Source organism: Stegodyphus dumicola, chromosome X1 (genome assembly GCF_044657685.1).
Source record: "Stegodyphus dumicola isolate Sdum_Otavi_A_Nest chromosome X1, ASM4465768v1".
Classification (NCBI taxonomy): Eukaryota; Metazoa; Arthropoda; class Arachnida; order Araneae; family Eresidae; genus Stegodyphus; species Stegodyphus dumicola.
In genome coordinates, this window is record NC_140780.1 from 213,586,234 (window position 1) to 213,602,764 (window position 16,531).

General features: G+C 31.8%; 1 protein-coding gene across 1 annotated transcript in view; it reads left to right on the forward strand.

Annotated features, from left to right (window-relative positions):
- The window catches only part of LOC118200694 (WD repeat-containing protein 17-like), a 326,195-nt gene that overhangs the window by 166,521 nt on the left and 143,143 nt on the right, over positions 1–16,531 (forward strand). The window contains exons 11-14 of the mRNA XM_085808418.1: positions 724–799; positions 973–1,175; positions 6,640–6,789; positions 11,812–11,948. Of these exons, the coding sequence (XP_085664544.1) occupies positions 724–799; positions 973–1,175; positions 6,640–6,789; positions 11,812–11,948 (566 nt within the window). The remainder of the gene's footprint in view (positions 1–723; positions 800–972; positions 1,176–6,639; positions 6,790–11,811; positions 11,949–16,531) is intronic.

The following is a 16,531-nucleotide window of genomic DNA, read 5'->3' on the forward strand; positions in this document are numbered from 1 at the left end:
TGATTTTGTCTTTATTTTTAAATTTTTAATAAAAATGTTTTTTGCTAATTTTGATGATCATTACAATTCATTTCTACTTTGTGGTTTATGATAGATAGGCAGATAAAATAGGTATAGATAATATGCAAAAATATTTTAATAGTTGGTAAAATTAACTATTCTGGAAGAAGGGGCATTGGAATTTTTTCTTACTTGTGTAAGAGGCAGTGGTCAGAAAAAGTTGAGAACCTGTGTTCTAGATGCTGAAACATACAATGAGAGATGTTTTCCCAATCTGACATTAGCCATACTGAATAGCATGTTGTATTAAGCAAATAGTTTATGTTTTTGTGAGGGGAGGGATTTTTTTCTTTAATCTGTCCCAAATGAATGGCTGGTTTTTTACATGGTAGACTTAGCTAGAATTGACTGTACTTCAGAAATCCTGCTGGTTGATTACTAAATTAGGACTTCTCCTCAGAGTGACTCTTCGGTAGAATGCATTACTTCTTGCAACTATTTGAACTAGATTTATAAAAGAGCTTGAATAGCTATCAAAAGATAGTATTTCTGTAGCAAGTGTTACAGATTTGTTTTGGAGAAAAAATAAATCTAGTAGTATTTTCTGTTTTTTGAACTTATTTAAAAACGTACTTGTTCCGTAATTGCATAGCATTTATTCATGTGCAGTATATTTTAAAACCATTTCATTGATAGTTTGTTTCATTTCTGTGTGATACATAGGTCATGAGGGAAAAGCTTTTCGAGTGAAATGGTCTCCATTGAAAGATGGAATATTATGTAGCACTTCTGATGATTGGTAAGCACAGCAAAATCTTGTGTGAAATTTTTTAAACACATGTGTTAGTTATTTTATAAAAATATTAAATATTTTATATTATTAACATTTTTAATGAGTAAAAGATTGTAACTTATCATTCTTGCAGCAACAACTTTGTTCTGTATGGTTTCAGATAAAATGTGTGTTCACAGCTCTGTTCGGGTTTGGCACTATGCCCGTGGAATAGCTGTCAGGATCCTCGAGGGTCATACAAACTATACCAGAGGTTTACTGTGGTGTCCAGAACTTCCAAATGTTGTCATATCAGGGAGCTGGGATTCCACGATAAGAGTTTGGGACATTAGCGATGGTGCTTGTTTAGATGTGATTGAAGACCACGGAGCTGATGTATATGGTAAAAATTTTCTTTTCTGTTTAAAACTGAAAGAATTTGGCATAATAAATAATGTCCAGTATCATGTTTTTTAATCATTTGATCCCTTTTACTCATTAAAAAACTTTTCAAATTTTGTTTGCTATAAGTTTTTATTTATAAACTCTATGGATTTTACCATTTTAAAATTATGTTTAGCATATAATTTTAAGACTAATGTCTAGAATACTGACTGTATACATTTCACAGTATTTTTCTGTCAGTTTTGAAGTATAATTGTCATAAAGAATGTATGCAGTAAATATATGTATTTAAAATTTTGAAGGAAAGAATGTAATGGAAAAAAATTCTTGATATTTTCACAATGTTTGAAATAATTAAGCATTGTAGTATCATTTTTTGCAATCCAAATGAGTTATGTTATCAATTCATGGTAAAAATATTGTGCCTGATTTCTGTATGATGTCTAGTAGATATGAAGTGATAATTATCATTTACAAAAGCTCTTACCTTGAAATTGTGCTCTGGTTGTTATGTTTTGTAGTCAAGACTGGCAACATGTAATTCAATCTTTCCTGTATTGCTCACATCCTTACATCTCTTGCATAATGTATTTTTACTGCAAATCTGTTCGTACTCTTCTTTATCAATAGCTGTAAGAATTGTGTCAGCCATCTTTTGTTACCCCAATCTAATTATTATTCTGTCTCTATTAGTACTGAGCTATTTTCTCTTAATTCTATTATATTTGAAGGGTAAAAGTGACACAACTTCATGGTTTTTATGGCAAAGGCACATTAATTAAAAGTCTTATAAATAATGAGAAGTTCAAAACATTTTTTTACTGTTATATATGATACAATTAACACTGATATATTAACCTTCCAGCGGGCGCGCCTTCTGCACCAACAAGAACGGTCGCGCGTATTTCTTAGATACGCTATTATAAAAAATAAATTTTCCAGAGCAAAAATATTAAAATTAGTTTGTAAATAGTTAAATGTTAATAAACACAATTAAGTTAAACAATATTAACTTTAAATTAAGGAAAATAAAATAAGTATAAAGCAAAAAAAAAAAAAAAAAAAAAAAAAAAACAATATAAAAGGGACTAAAGACTTATCAACCTACCTTGAAAGTAAAACAAAATTAAACTGCCAATATTTCAGCTGAACTTTTATATTTTTAATCAGTAAGTAAAAAAACACTTTAAATATTACATAACAAATCAATTTCATAGTCACTTTATTGCATCGGTGCAGTCTGAACAAATATGTTTACAGTGCTCTAGAGAAATATAAATTTCGGAAGAATTATCATCATTATTTCCCTCTTCAGAATTGCCCTCTGCACTTATCTCCGATTCTGAATCACCTTTTTCTGAAATTCGTTCTTCTTCATCGGTAATGCTTTCATCTAAAATAATGTCCTCATCATCCTCACTGTTACATAAAAGCATATTTCTTATAATCTCAAGATCCTTCGGATAATTCATGTCGAGCATTTTACTTTTATTCGCCATAACTGAAAAGGAAAGAACAAAAATATCATACATGGTCGCGCGTATGTGACGCATACAGTGCTTCTATTTTATCATTAAAAGTAATTATGCACACAAATTATACAAAATGATAAGATTTAGATGCAAAAGAATAAAGATTTTCTATAATAAAAAAGGAAATTAGATATAGCAAAAACTTACTTCAACGGTTGCGCGTATTTCTGGAATACGAATAGTAAATCTGCAGACTCACATTAACCCCTCGAAATCTAGCAGACGACTGAAAGAAGGGTGAACGAAGAGGAGAGAATAGCCAAGAACACGCGGTCATAGCGCCTTCTGGTCTACGAAAAAAATGCGAAATTAAAATCTAGTGTATGTCACACATACGCGCGCCCGCTGGAAGGTTAAATCCTGTAAGAAAGATGAACAATTTAGGTATACTGAGCATATTAATGAAAACTGTGGTAGCATACTTCAGTAGTCATTCAGTTTAGTGTAGATCGAAAAAAAGCATTTCCTCATCATTTGATGTTGTTGGAGATAATGAATGCAAGTTAGAATGTTTTGATAGTATAAATCATGTCTTTTTTTGGGGGGAGGGATAAGTGTTAGTTACATGTGGTCTCTAAAGTGTCTCCTGTTTCAGCACTCTGCCTATCTTGAGCTCTTGGAAGTCCACAAAATGAAATTTGTTATTTGAATTGTAACTCTCTTTAAGTGGCATAGCTAATGGTGTTAAAAAGTGGATTCATCTACCTGTCAGTTACTTACATTGTGATGTATAGGTGATGCCAACCAACAAGATGTATAGAGGGCCCTAACACTCAGTCTGAAAGGCACCAAAAGTTTAATTTCCAAGAGGGAGACCTACAGAGAGGTCATACGGAAGGCCCATGGGAACCACTAATGAAAACGAAATTAACTTGTATTACTTAATGTATATATTTCAGTTATTAGTATTGTAGTTTCAGTATTTTGTGAGTGTGCAATAAATGTTTAAAATACAAGAAGGTGGATTTATTTCTCTGTGAGGTAGTGTATGAAGAAAGGGGTGATATTACATACATCCACCAGTATCCCTTTCTTAAACTACTGTATTGTTATCATCTGAGATATATTTGCTGTAAGCTTAGGTGTTGCATTTCACTTATAACTATATTTAGAGCAAATTTATTTTCTTGCTTGTCGTTCTGAAAAAGGAAGAGATGTAGTCTATGCCCAAACACAGCTATAACATTAAGTAAAATCTATGAATTTAGGAATTAAATTTTAGAGTGGTGAAAAATTATTCGTATCTCCATACATTCTCCTTTTATACTTCCACATGTTCATGAAGTGCTTTCATGGTCTTTATTTTTGCAACCAGTGGTCATAGGTGTGTACTTGTAAATATAGAAATGCTTTAAAAAGTAAGGAAAATATTTTTGCCTTTTTAAATTTTAAAAATCAATTTTACCAAAATTACAAAATCTATCTTTTCATACGGCCTTTCTATTCCTATAATTATGTTAGTAAAATGTATACTCATTCTTAAGTAAAATACAAAACAATTTACTCCCGAATGACAAATTTGTCTGAGATTTAACATTCAAGATACTAAGATTAGAAACTTTAATACTGTACTCAGAGATCGTATACAAATTGAAGAAAGAAATGTTTGCATTTGTATGTAATTAAAAATTTTTAAAAAGAAATCAGCTTTATAAAGGATTTTTAGTGTTAGCAGATTGTGACAGTTGTTGCTATGTGGACTGTCATGAAATGTATTGATCCATATGTGTAAGTCTGATCTTCTTTTTTAGGGGAGGGGGGAATCTAAAGTTTTCCCTTGCCAAAAAGGGAGATCTTATTCACAGAATCTAATAGAACTCACTTTCTGGAAAACAGTAGCATGGCTGTCAGTATTAACATAGCCAACTCGTAACACCATTTGCTTAAATTAAAAATGAAAAACAGTTTTAGTTCAATTAATTTTTTGTATGGTTATTAAATTATGGTTCTAAAGTTATAAAACAGCATGTGAATATTAATAATGTATTTTTTTGCATTTGAAAACTTATGCTTGTGCTAAAATATATTCAGCATGTATTATGTAACAATATTATAAGCTAAAGAATGTTACACACTAGTAAATTTATAAAGAATTGCTGAATGACAATAAAAGTGGGAAAATAGTTGCTTCAAATTATTGTAAATTCTTTGACCAATTCCTAAAGTCAAGCTAAAGGAGACAGCCAAAAAATTCCATTTTTAAATTAAATATTTTTACCTTATTTTTATGAGTATAAACTTCTACTAAAAATAAGTGTAGAGTTACTGAAAGTGTTAGTTTGGTTTCATAATTTTTACAAAATTGATTACTTATATTTAAAAATACCAAAAAGGATGAATATTTGTATTATTTAATTATTTATTTATTTTTGTAATTCAGAGTATACATCTGACCAATGTTTGGAAAATAAAGGATGCATAAGATGTTTTTTGGGTATGATGCATGATTGACTCTTTTCATAAAAATTGGGATATGCTCCATCTGTGCTTTGAACCACCCACTTCCACTGGGATATAATACAAGACCCTGGCAACAACCTGTTTGAAAAATAAATTAATTTTTTTTTTTTTTCATCTTGAACTCAACTCTCTGACATAAATAATTCTTCTTTTTAATTCAATTTTACAATTACTAGCCTCTTTTCTCTTCAGTAAAATTTGTGCATTATTATGAAGCTGACTGTAAAGCCCCATATTATAATGTGGTGTGATAATGTGACTGTAAAGCATTAATGTGGCATTGTGGAGTATGTTTAAGATATTCAGACCTGTAAGTAGGATAAGATCAGAAGATTGAAAGGTATGAATTAAATGCAAAACTGAAAAATATCTGAATACAGCCTTTTACCCTTCTGTATAAAAAATGTGCTTGTGAAACATTTTGTAACCTGAAATGCGGAAAACAAAGAAGGACTAATCATTAATTTGTACAAGGAAAAATGATTTAAGCACTTGTTGGACTAAAAAAACTGTCAAATCCATGCAAAATTACACATAAAACACAGAATTAATTAAATATATTAAAATTGAGACATAATTTTCCTACCTATTCTGTGTGAAGTCAATATATATATATATACAAGTGTATTTTCACTCACTAGAAAAAGAAATAAAGCAAGCAAAGTGGGTGGCTTAGAAGCATTAGTTGGCTGGGATATAGGGCAAAGGAAAAAGGTCATTTATTGTCATCTGACATTTTGATAAACCACAGCAGACATGTCCTCTTGCATCTCGGATGTTTCAGGATGAGTTGCTAAATTTTGCCATGAATTTGTTAATGATGTGAAATATGCAGTAGAATTGCTTACATAGACTCAAACATCTCTATACTCTATACTGCATGCATATGGATGTGTATTTAAACACGTTACAGGCTAACCATAAAATATGATGTCCTTTCAAAATTAGGTTTACATTTTCTAAAATCTTAAAAAAAAAAATAGTGTTTTCATTATTTTCCAAAAAGAGAAAAATTATCAAAGTAGTTTCCATAAACCGCCCAGTGGCGAAGTGGCTAGTGCATCGCACAGCTGCACCACAGGTTTGGGGCTCAATCCCTGGGGTGGGCAAGGTTGACTCAGAGTTTCATCCCTTGAATGGCTTGATAAAATGAGTACCAAGTTCGCTTGGGGACTAAACATCAAGGGTCCTGTGACAAGCTGATCGCTTGCTCAGAGCATATGCTGATGCACCCTTTGGTCCAAGGTCAAGAAAGCAGATTTTGGGGCACTGCAGGCCGTGGCCCACTAGGGCTCTTGTGCCACCGAGTTTAGTTTATTTTCCATAAGCAAAAATGCTTGCAATCATTAATACACATGGAATAAAAATTTGAGTTTTTGAGATTGAATGTTTGAGTAATTTTTATTAAAAAATTCCAACCTATTATTACATGCAAAATAGTTCCAGTTATTTAAAAATCTTGTTATTTAGGTTTAGCTTGTCATGCTGAAAGACCATTTGTCCTTGCAAGCACATCTAGAGATTCTACTGTTCGTTTATGGTCTGTTTTACCTCTAGTTTCAACTATTTATTTAAGAATAATACTTTCTAGACCAGTACAAGAAATATTTTCTCCATCAGGTATGTGTTCATACAGTAATTTGTTCATTTTTCCATTATAATAATTTATAAAGACTGTATTGATAGTAGTTCGTGATATATATTAATTAAAATAAGTTTTTGCCTTTTGATAAAAAAATTCTGTCAGAATTATATGCTGAAAGGGGCTGTTCTTGTGGATGTTTAAGCATGCTTTCAGTTCATCTGGAAATAGAATTTTAACTTAATCTTCAACTGGTGTCATGAAACATTCAGAACGAAAGTAGTGGAGGAAAGTATTTTTGAAGATTTTGTTATTACATATTAATATTTAACATTTGTTTTATGAAGCTTTTTTTTAACTTTATTTCACTTTCTATTAATGTTTAAAAAAATTAATTTTAGGGAAAAAGTTTTCTTTTAAACTCAATGAAAATTAAGTCATATTTGATGAGAATTTATGTCATTTTTCATTGTTGCGTTAAGTTTTATAAGTGCACATAACGAAATATCTTAGTGTAAAATAAGTGTGGTATAAGTACAGTTTAAATTTAAAAATTAAATTAGTAATGTTCCCCCTTTCTTTTACAGTTGTTTATTTTATATGAGTTTTAAACAGTTGTTTATTTTATATGGGTTGTGAGCTCCATGCAAGATAGAGCTCGTCAATCATAGGCATTTACACATATTTCTTTCTATAGCATGTTATTTTTATCCTTGTTTAAAAACAGAAAGTGTGCCTCTTATGTTTAGTTCTTATTATCATTTTATTTTCTTTGAAAATTTTCATGTAAGAAATTTCGAATGAGGGTTCAAAATTAAGTTCAAGCTTCTCCTTTGCAGGTAAGATAACTGATCCAAGCCTTTTTTTTTTTTTTTTTTTTCTTGACTGAATTGACATATTTTCTTTTTTAGCCTGGAAAGATGGCTTATTCTAGTTTGTGAAGGACTGTAGACATTATGAGGTAGCTTTTCAGAAGACATTTTTCAGTAAAATGCTCTCCTTTTACTCTAAAGAGATTGCGTTTGTATATTTGAGTGACTATGTTGTCCCTCATCCATTATTACAGAATGTGCTTGAACCACCCCGTTCCAAGGTGGTTAAAAGCTTCAAACACTGATAATTCTTCCTGCGATCTGATTTCTATAGTCTAATGGGCTAGATGCATGATTTATTTCCCTTCCATGTAAACGTAAATATAGGCCGGTTTCTCATAAAACATCTTTCTCAGAAGCATACCTCATCATAAGCAAATAACTATAATGTGGTTTGCCGTAATCAAATAATCCAATCCATTCCAGATTTTCTGTCATGATTGTTATTTGTAATGTGGATTTCCTTTATCGGAATCGATTCTTTTACAGTTTTTGTTCACATAAGTTTCATTTAACAGCACACTGGCTTTTTCTTCAAAATCTAAATCAAAAATGATTTATTGATGGGAAAAAAAAAAAAAAAAAAAAAAACTACGGCATTTTGATCTTCCTGTGGAGGAATGGTCATGAAAGAAATAGGAATGCAGCAGGCGCTGTGGAGGCGTTTTCTTACCCAGTGACCTCTGAAACTGAAAAAGAAATGGGAGTGGCTATTGCGCTAAAAACTTTGCTGCAGTTTTCAACATTATTCTTGAACAAATCAGTACTTTCTGTAGTATAAGGAATAAAGTATAAATAGAGAAATAGACCGGCACATCTTAATGCTTCTAATGTTTGCTGTCATCTAGAAAGCTACATGTTTGCAAAGAGTGGAACACGGACTTAATCAAGCCACGCAGATCAAACCCTGCTTTAATTACTTGCAGGGCTTGATTACTGTCTAAGCCTACAAACCTGTGGCCTAGGCTCCCAGAGTATTATAGCCTTGTTGTTTATAATTCTTTTGTTCTTCATAAAAATATATTGGCTATCTTTATCGGCTCTTCCCATGCTGTTATTTCTATCTTGTTTGCTACCCCCGCCCCCATCCTATTCTTTTTTTGAGAAAAATTAGCACGTGAAGTATAAAGAATGGAATTTGGGAATATAGTCTATTGGATTATTTGTGTGCTACACCTTCATTTTGTCTTTTCAGATACATAAAATGCATTCAGGTGCATAAAATAGCATTCTTTTACATTTACTTTATAATTTTATGTAAGAATTTTTCCATTCCAATCTTGAAAGATTGTTATTTCTTCAACAGTCCATAAATTAATAGTTGAATATACACAGTAATACATTCTATCAATTAATGTAAACATGAAACACAACAGTAATATCTCTATATTTGTAATAATAAAAGAGAGATGCCTATGAGTGCATATGTGTATGTCACATAGTGCAAAGATATAGGACCAGAGCTATTGATATTCAGTACACTTATTGGTTGGACAGTGAAGGTGTGCACCATGAAGCGATTTTTTTTTTTTTTTTTTTTTTTTTTTTTTTTTCAGAACTCGATTTCAAATTTTTTGTTTAGTGTTGAAATGATTTTTTTTTTTTTTTTTTTTTTTGGATTTTTCATTCATATGTTCGCTTTATGACTGAACTAAGAAAGCTAAACTTACCTGTTTTCTCCATAACATAATTTATCAATCCGGTTATTTTTCAAAAATAGGTCAATTTTTTTGATAATTTTATCAGTATTAAACTCCCGCATCTTAAAATATCGGTTTCATACCTTTCTGAAATTTTTGCAGATTATTTCCCTGTTTTGAAACAAGGAAGATAAATTAACTCGGTTAAAAGAAAGATTCAAGAAAGATTAATTAAGTTTCCAGAACTCTTTTTAATAATATAATTATGACATTATGGAGTTGTTTCCATTTTTGAGACCCATTAGCTGGTCATAACATGATTTACCTCACATAGTTTTGAAGATATGTTGTGAGTATCCTCTCACCATTATCCCTCTTCCACACAGATTCCTCCTTTATTTGAAAAAAAAATCATACTTTAGAAATCTGCCACTTTACAAGTACTATCTTCCTCCCTTCTTCAGCCTGCTCATCAGCAGCCGAGCGGTAAAGTCACAGAACACTGGTAGTTCGGTCCGAGGTTCGAATCCCACGAACGAGCTGGCTGCATGGGTATTTTCATGGTTTTCCTCATGTTTAACGTGTATATGAGCCAGTTCCCTTAGAAAGTCCTCCACGAAGGTATCCCTCCCTTTAGGCAGATAGCCCTAGTGTGCTTTGCCGTAATTAAAATAAACCAAACCCTTCTTCAGCCTAAGTTTTTCATTTAGTTTCCTAAGTTCTTCCCCTTCTTCAGCTTAAGTTTCATTCAGTTCATTTTATTAATCATATTTTCTCATTGCTATATGTTTTTAGATTTATTGCATAAATCGTTGCAAATCGTCGGTTGCAAATATAATTATATTGGGAGACACTAACAGAATTTTAAAGAGCAGTAGAAGTGATAATATGCAAATAACATACATAAAAATAATTGCATTCAGTTCCTTTAAATTTCTTGTCAACAATTTTGAGTTAAAATTAGTCATTATTAATGCATCCAGGACATTATTTTTGATCCCATATGACAAAGATATTGTGATAGCTAAAAAAATTATTTTTTACTGTAATGCTTTTAAAAGCAAAAATTTTTTATGTTTTTGTTTTTGTTTATTATTTTTCATTATAAACTCCCCTCCTCAGTACTTTTATGAATGTTTCTGATACTTCTATGTTTTATATGGAAATATTTTCGTCTTTCTATGTGAAGAATGATGTGTTATAAAAGTAACTTTTTAAAGCTGCTATTGTATGATAAAGGCACTTTTTGTGTACAAGTTTTTCTTCTAATATGTAACGAAGTTAACGATCGAATCTTGTTTTCGATCTTTAATACATAGATTATGCATGATTTTAAAATTTTAGAATAATCTGATAGTAATTTTTCCTTTATAATCAGATTCAAGCTTTTTTCAGTTTGAAAAAATCCAATATAATACAGTACAAAGTCCGAAATCTAAAATCCTTAGGACTTTGATGGTTCTGGGTTTCAGAAATTTCCAGATTTGGGCTCAACAATTTAAATCTAGTAAGAATACATGTAAAAATTAAGAAACAAAATATGAAAACTTGTTTCTGAAATAATGAAGCATTTATGATCTCAAAGAAACAAAATTTACCCAAAAAATATTTCACGTTAACATTTTTTTTTTCTTTCATTAAAAGTTTTTTTGACATTACTTGTTTAAGCAGTTTCCTTTCATCTGTTCATGCATTCCCTTTAATTTTATATAAATAATTTCTTGTTTGCTTATAAAGTTTCATTGCTCAGGTTCTATAACTATCATGTCAAGAAGTCCCATTTTTTAATTTTCAATAACATCTTCATCACTTTCTTCACAATCAGTGGTAATATTTACTGGATTTAAGAACCATACTAGAGGTTTTACCATCCATCAATTAATTATGTTTGGGACATAGTCAAAACTGCCTTCTTCCATGCTATACCAATGAAAGGAATCAAGTATGTGCAACATTCCACTCATTGATCTTAAGGGTTCATTTAATGCTTGCATTATATAAGATAACAAGAGGCTGCACCCCGACAACTATTCCAGAGCTGAAAATGAAAATGTAGTTCACTTACCAGCGTGTATTTAACCTCTTAATGCACACAGTTGAGTTAACTTGGATACATCAAAGTAAATTACTTCCATGCATCAGTATTTTTTTTTTTTTTTCCTCAGATATGAAACCAGCAGAATATATTCACTAGAGCTGTGAGTTAAAATGCTAAAAGAAGTTGAATTAAAATAAGAATGAAAAAATTAGCATGTAAAGAACACTTTCAGAATTGTTATTATTGCATTAAAGGTTTAAAGCTGAAACAACATGTAGGAGGAAAGAATAATGGAAGATCCAAATAATAAACCAGTTATTGGATGTCCAGACTTCAGACTTTGTACTTTTTAGACTTGTTTATGTGTTTTTTTGTACCATATATTTCTGTGTTATTAGTTTACAGATTCAGAAAATCATATCAGAATCCTTGTTTTCCTTCCATTACTCTGTGAATTAATAATATATGCAGTACCAAGGATTTTAATTGTACTAATCTCCTGTATTTCAGCTGGCCAGCCTACTGAAGAATTTGAAGAAACTTTAGGATTGTATGGATCACAGTCAAAAGTTGTTAAAGATTTTATAACTAAAAATCATGATCATTGCAACCCTGATATGTGGCGAGCAGTTTCATCCTTGTTTTGTGTAAGAAATGTCCATTTTATATGTATATGTGCACACATACATATCTATATATTTATAAAATGGTGAAACTTTTAGATTTTAGGTACCAGCTATATTGTTCTTATTTTATGAAATTTGTACATTACATATTACATATCAGGTCCTTCTTTTCATTAAAATAAGCTAACTCGTGACCAGGCGGTAAGATCGCTGAACACTGATAGTTCAACATGGATTCAAATCTCAGTGAACAAGCTGGCCTTATGTAAGTGTGCATGATTTCCCTCCTTAAGTAACATGAATATAAGGCAGTTTCCCTTAAAACATCCTCTATGAAGGCATCCTTTCCTGTAGGCTGAAAACCCTTGAGTTCCTTTGTCTTAATTTTACTTAGCATAACCTTCATTAAATAAAAATTGAATTATAGGTTGACTTAGGTCTAATTGTTTACTTCATATGTTACAGTTGTAAATATAAGTAATATTTTTGACTGTAAACAGCATGTAATTTACAGATAATGTATGTACAGTGCAAAGTTCATGATCAGGAAATGTCAGAATTTCTGCAATTCCCAGATTATAAATCAGCAGCTTAAATCTAATAAGATGACATGTAGAGATTATAAAATAAAATTATGTGATAGTTGTTTATGAAATAATGCTACATAGATGACCATAAGGGAACTGGGATTTATGAAAAAGCTCAATATTTGTTTGCATGTTTTATTAAACGTTTCTTTCAATGTAAGTTGTTTAAGCTCTTTCATTTTGGTGCTCATACTTTCTTTTTAATTTTGTAGATAGGTATCATTTCTTTTTGAGTTATGAAGTTTTGTTGTTCAAGTCCTGTAATTCTCACACTGAGAATGCTGACTAAACCCTTGTTTTCATCTGCACCAGCCTCTTTGTCTTTTCTTCACTATCAGTAGTGATATTCTCTGAGTTTAAAAGCATACTACCTATTTCATCATCCTTTAGTTGATGGATAAATGGGTATTGCGATCACCAATGAAGAGCTTCTGTTACATCATGTTTTCTTACAATTTCTCCACATTTTTTTCACAAATTCCATTAATTGGAAAATTTTGACTTTTGCTTATGATATTAAAAAAGGCCTTCAAATTTGCAGCTTCATCACTACTATCGTAAAAAGAAACTACAAAATGAATTTGAACTTATTTTAGTAGAATCAAAACAAATGGCCATAAAGTGGGATTATTACTTCAGAATTTCCAATGAAGAGACAAAATAAGATAAAATATCATTTGAGGAGTCTTTGACATATAAATTTCAATCCCATAAAAATATTTTAAGGTGAATATATTTTCACATTTTAGACATTAATTTAGAACAAATAAATTATCGATTTACTGGCATGACAAACGTGAGAGATCAATTTTGCTTTTTGGAACCTCTTATAATCCATGCTAATAAAACTGAATATATATAAAAATATGACAATTTAGTACATAATTATTCTAAAATATTGTTGCCAGAGTTTACTTTACAATTTATAAATATATTATAGTTCTGTAAAGATGATCTTAATAATTAAAAATGAATAATTTGAAAAAATATTGAATTATCTGGTTTATAAATCAAAAAGCCACCAGTTTCAGTATAAGTGAAGTATTAATTGACTACAGTTCAACAGCTGTAAAAAGTAGTTGTGGTAACTTCAACAAATGAAAAAAGTAATTTTGTAGTGTAAACTACAAAGTTATACTGAACTTCTATTGTATCATAAAAAGCTTCTATTGTAACATAAATATGAATAATTTGAAAAAAGGAAAATATAAAATTACTTGGAAAATTAATCCCAAGATGAAGGCAATTTCAGTTCAAGAGAAGTATTAATTCACTTCATTTCAATGAAAAAAAAAGTTGTACTGTTTAGCACAATGTATGAGAAAAGTTATAGTGTTTAAATAATATTTTTTTTAATTGTAATGCTCCGTGAAAACATTTTTTGAAAAAGTAAAAAATTTGAGGAATAAACAAATAAAAATTGTGATGTAGTAAGGGCTGTATCAAGTAAACTGTGAGCATGTTTTGCCCTCTATTTCTTGTGCCATATTGTTCCTGTTTTTTGGATTTTGCATGCGGTTTATTCCAGATAGAATATGGGATGGATTTTAAGCATATTTTTTTTTTTTATTTTGTGTTTTTACCCACATTTGTTGCTGCTATTAGTGCAAAATTGGATTAGGTTTTGAACTGTTTTTACACCTGTGGTCACGTGACACATATCTATACAGTAATCAAATTCTGCCCATCTTCTGTGTAGCATGTCCACTGTGATGGTCTGCTTCATCCGACCACAAACTATCTCAATGGACATTACATAAACTTGCATTGACAGTACATAACTTGGTCTTTAACAAGCCTCCAAAAAGGAAATCACATGGTGTTAAATTCTGCAAACAGGGTAGCCAGAAGAAAAGGTTGTTGTCTGCTGTTGCAGCACGTCCAATCCAGTGTTGGGGAAGAATACGATTCAGAAGTTTTCGTACATTGCTGTGAAAATGGGGCGGAGCACCATCTCTTTGCAAAATGTAATCATCAGAATTGGTTTCAGCCAGGATAAAAATCAGGTTCGATATATCTAGAAATGAGTCACCAATCACAGTTTCTTGTTTGGGATGTGCACTTTCTTGTGGGACACCGCACAGAAAATGTGCAGGAAACTCACACTGCACTGAAAACACAGATCTGGACACCTCAAAACGGAGCAGACAGAAAGCTTTCCCTATTATGGCACCATCTTGGAAACACGCTGCGGCTGCACAGTAAGCATAACAAGCAAACAGTAGGTAGCACATGAGAAACTTGGATAGTTGTTAATGCTTATATTGTAGGTTTTTACATGGATAAGGTATTACATAGATTTATTATTAATTCTTAAAACCACACCATTCTTTTATAAACACCCTGTATGTATAGAAAAAGAAATTAAAATCTTTAAAAATATAAATGCTATCTAAATCAAAGAAATAATTGCACTTTAGCAGCAAAAATATATTTTTGTCCTTTTCCCTGATGATTGCAAAAATAGCTCAATATGACTTTTCTAATACACCCTATAATAAAAAAAATGATAGACCAAGAAGGAATTATCCGATTGCTTTGAAATGTCATATGCGTAAATGTTTTGACCAAATATGCAAATGATTAAAATTTGGTGTCCAATAAATGAATAGTGTAATCTCCACCGCATCGGGACTGTGCATCCAGCAGATGTATATAAGGAGCTGTTTTTAAACTGCTGTTAAAAATTTCTGTTGTATTGCGATTAGGATACCTTTCAACGACTGAAAAAAGTCTCACCGCAGGTTTCGAGCTCATTACGAGCAACTATCAGAGTTTGAAAGAGGTCTCTCATTGGATTGTAAGAGGCAGGTTAGGCAAATTGGAGAATTGCTCATCATATGAGTCGAAGCGATGCGTCGAATAGAAGATGCTGGCAAGAATGGGTGGACAATGGCAGATTTCAGCATCATAATGGTAGTGGTCGACCTCGGGCCACAACAGATCAGGAGGACAGAGTGATTGTCAGATCAGCTGTCACAGTGCCTGATTCATCGCTATCAACCAGCAGACATGCAACCCGCATATGAGTGTCCACCATGACCATTCACAAACGACTGATACAGAAAAATCTATACTCGTACCAACCGTTACGCCAGCTTACACTCACGCCTGCACACTGTTGAGCCAAATTACAGTGGTGCTTGGCTCGATAAGGTTCGAATGATGCTGAGTGGGGACGTATAGTCTTTAGCAATGAATCCCGCTCCCAACCGTATCGTGACGATCTTCGAAGACGTCCAGAGCAGTGTTCCGATCCTGCTTTCAATATCGCACACCACACAGGCCCTTAACAAAGAGTTATGGTCTGGGGTGCCATTTCCCTTGATAGCCGGAACCCTTTGGTCATCATTAGATGCACACGTACAGCAAAGTGGTATGTCGACAACGTTCTGTGAACTGTTTAGCTACTGTTCCTTTTGCATTACCCTGGCCTTATTTTTCAGCACGATAATGGCAGAACACATACAGAACATGTTGCTATAAACTTTCTTACAGCATTTCAGACACTTCCTTGGTCAGCCAGATCTCTCTCCCGTCAAGCATGTCTGGGATATGATGGAAAGCTGACTGCATCTACCGAGGAATGTTGATGACAAAGCCTGACAATTGGAGCAAATTTGGCAAGAAATACTGCAGGAGACCATCAGGGAGCTTTATCAGTCTATGCTATGCAGTGTGGCAGTTCGCATCCAAGGTAGAGATGGGTCAGCACCTTATTGCGATAGTTACTTTGTAATTATGTAATTCTGAAATAAATCTTTCAATTGTTCTGAAATTTTAATCATTTTCTATTCTGTACCTAATCTTCCTATCCTCCTTCTTGGTATGACAATTTTTTTTTGTTATAGAGTGTATTTTGGTTATTTGACTTACTTCACTTTTGCTAAAGTTCTTTTTTTTTTCGGGGGGGGGGGAGGCTGGTTCTCAACTTTTGCATTTTTAAAATTATATTTACAAAGGTTATAATTTTAGTATTTAATATAATATGGTTACAATATATATGCTGTAATGAAA